The following is a 2,885-nucleotide window of genomic DNA, read 5'->3' as shown; positions in this document are numbered from 1 at the left end:
CAATGTGCTTACAGTTGTGCAAATCTAGCCTTGTGTTTTGCTCCTTGAGTGTAAGGTTTTGCTAATTGTTGGAAAAGTTTAATTTTAGTGTGTAAGCAATCGTAAAAAACTGTAATAACCTAGAACACTCTCTAAGACTTGATGGCTGCTCTGTCAATTCTTCATCATCAGTTAGGAACGTAGGTGTGCTATTTGATAGCAATCTTTCCTTCGAAAGCCACGTTTTTAGCATTTGTAAAACTGCATTTTTCCATCTTAAAAATATATCTAAATTACGACCTATTCTCTCAATGTCAAATGCAGAAATGTTAATCCATGCGTTTATGACCTCAAGGTTAGATTATTGTAATGCTTTATTGGGTGGTTGTTCTGCACGCTTAATAGACAAACTCCAGCTGGTCCAAAATGCAGCAGCTAGAGTTCTTACTAGAACCAGGAAGTATGACCATATTAGCCCGGTTCTGTCAACACTGCACTGGCTCCCTATTAAACATCCTATAGATTTTAAAATCTTGCTCATTACTTATAAAGCCCTGAATGGTTTAGCACCTCAGTATTTGAGCGAGCTCATATCGCATTATAGTCCAATATACTTTTACAATATGTAAAAGTAAATGTATTTTCGAAGCAAAACTTCAAAGTTTGAAAACACAACTTTCAACAGATCGCCATTCATTGTTAAATCAAATAAATTTACTTTAGCTTCTAAACACACTGCAAAAAAAGACGTTCTTTCTCAGTATTTTTGTCGTTTTCCAGTGCAAATGTCTAAAGACTCTGAAATCAAGATACTTTTACTGGAGAAACAAAATGACTGATGACAATGTCTTGTTTTATGAGAAACTGATCAAAATGAAGTGAATTTATAATTAAAACAAGAACAAATAACTGCTGATGGGCTCAAAAAAAAAACAAGGAATTCAGAAGGAAAACAAGTTTTCAATCCCCACTGACAGATATTTGTTCTTGTTTTGATCATGAACTTCAGCTGAATTTCTCAGAATGGAAAAAAGTCACAAATACTGAGTAAGAGATTCATTTTTTGCAGTGTATGCAACATTTAATGCAAGGACTTTATGAGTATAAGACTTTCAGCTCTGATTTAAGGCCTTAACTTGTGGAACGGTGAATAAAGACATTTAAAGACCTGCAAAAACACTGTTAAAGATGCCATGCTGCGTCACAGGCAGAACAGGTATCATAATCACGTCAGGCTGTACGTGCGAGCTCAAGATCAAGTACAAAACTAATAATCACTCTACTAAATGACTTCTATAGTTTTAGGACGCTGCACGACAGACAGTATATCTGTAGTATATCTGAACCACTGTCAGGATATTTTTATGCCATTTGTGGAGTTTGGCAGACCCTGGTCACTGCATGGAACAATAATGATGACAGAAATGATTTATGGATGAACTGGCCCTTTAAAAATAACACACCAGTGCTCGTGCATGTCAGAGCGGACGCTGCTGGTGTTACCTGCATTGTTGGCTTCTGCCTCCAGTATGTGTATCTCGGTGCAGTCGGCCAGCCAGTGGTCCAGACAGATGTGCAGGAACCGGGCCTGCGTCCGAGAGACACGCTTCAGCAGCGACAGCAGCGCCACCGTCTGCTCACACTCGTTCCAGCCCTTAAACCAGTCCGTCAGAATCCCCACTTGGTCCCGGAACATCATGGCCAGTTTCTTCAGGGGCGGGGGCGGAGCTAGAGGGAGGGTGGGGCTTGTATAAACTGGGGCGGGGTTACAGGCGGTGCTCCAGTCCACTCAGAGAGGCACTGACAAGCCCTCACATGGTTCTGGAGCGCGGTGGACGCCAGCCGGGCACGGGTCAGTGTTTGGGTTCAAGGGTCAAAGGTCACAGGCAGATGCAAATGCAGACGTGACTAGAGCATCTTCACGCGCACACGGACGCCGGCAGCTGCAGACAGAGCACACGCATGTTAAATAAAGCACACAAACACTCATTCGTCCCTCTTTCTGTCTCAGAGTATCACAGAGCTGCACATAATCAGATTCCCACCGTCCTGCAGACCACAGCGACTCTGAGCGGATTACATCCATCACTCGCGCCGGAGCCGAGGCCACACCAGCGTAAATACAGTCAGACGAGGGGAAGAGCAGGGTAAATTAATAAGAAACGAGTAAACACAGGTAGAAGACAGATGAGGTGTACAATCACATAGGTGAGGTCAAATCAAACAGATAAGCTGTAAATGAAAAAGATATGAGTAAATACAGTCAGATTAGGGCGTAAAATCACACAGAATGAGGTGTAAAATAAGGGTAAATTAAAAAGATAAATAAATAGCCTACAGTCAGAAGACGAGTGCATTCAGTCCGATGGTGTAATGTCATACAGACGAGGTGTAAAATAAGGGTAAAGAATAAAGAAAGGAGTAAATACAGAAGAGGAGTGCATTCAGACAGGAGAGGATGATCGGGTGTAAATAGAGTCAGGTGGAGATGAACTCCCTCAGAAACGCGTGAAATCAGACCGATGAGATGTACATTCTGTCAGAAGATCAGATGAGCTTACAATCACAGAACTGGAGGTTAAATCCATGAAATGTAAATGTGGAATGAGACGGCGGTGTGTCGATAGCCGCTGCTAGCTTTCACACACACACACACCGCTGTTAAAGCCAGATCGGGTCAAACACACACACACACACACACACAGATAGTGATGTTAATGACTGAACGAGCTACAGAGGGTTCGATTTAATGTTTATTAATCCTTAATTAGTGCAGAAATTAAATAAACGCGGAACACTGAAGCGCGGCTAACAGGCCTGATGCTAACGCTAATGCTAACAGCAACCTGACTGAACCGCAATACACACACACACACACACTCACTCACTCACTCTCTCTCTCTCTC

General features: G+C 42.4%; 1 protein-coding gene across 1 annotated transcript in view; it reads right to left on the bottom strand.

The window, feature by feature from the left end:
- The window catches only part of LOC107757315 (protein Smaug homolog 2), an 18,600-nt gene that overhangs the window by 14,603 nt on the left and 1,112 nt on the right, over positions 1-2,885 (bottom strand). Inside the window, 1 exon segment of the mRNA XM_074560243.1 lies at positions 1,483-1,922. Coding sequence (XP_074416344.1) covers positions 1,483-1,678 — 196 coding nt within the window. The 5' untranslated portion in view covers positions 1,679-1,922.

The sequence above is a fragment of the Sinocyclocheilus rhinocerous genome, unplaced genomic scaffold (genome assembly GCF_001515625.1).
Source record: "Sinocyclocheilus rhinocerous isolate Xijiao unplaced genomic scaffold, SAMN03320098_v1.1 scaffold3916, whole genome shotgun sequence".
NCBI lineage: Eukaryota > Metazoa > Chordata > Actinopteri > Cypriniformes > Cyprinidae > Sinocyclocheilus > Sinocyclocheilus rhinocerous.
The sequence above is the reverse complement of the archived record's forward strand: the minus strand, read 5'-3'. Positions and strand labels throughout refer to the sequence as shown.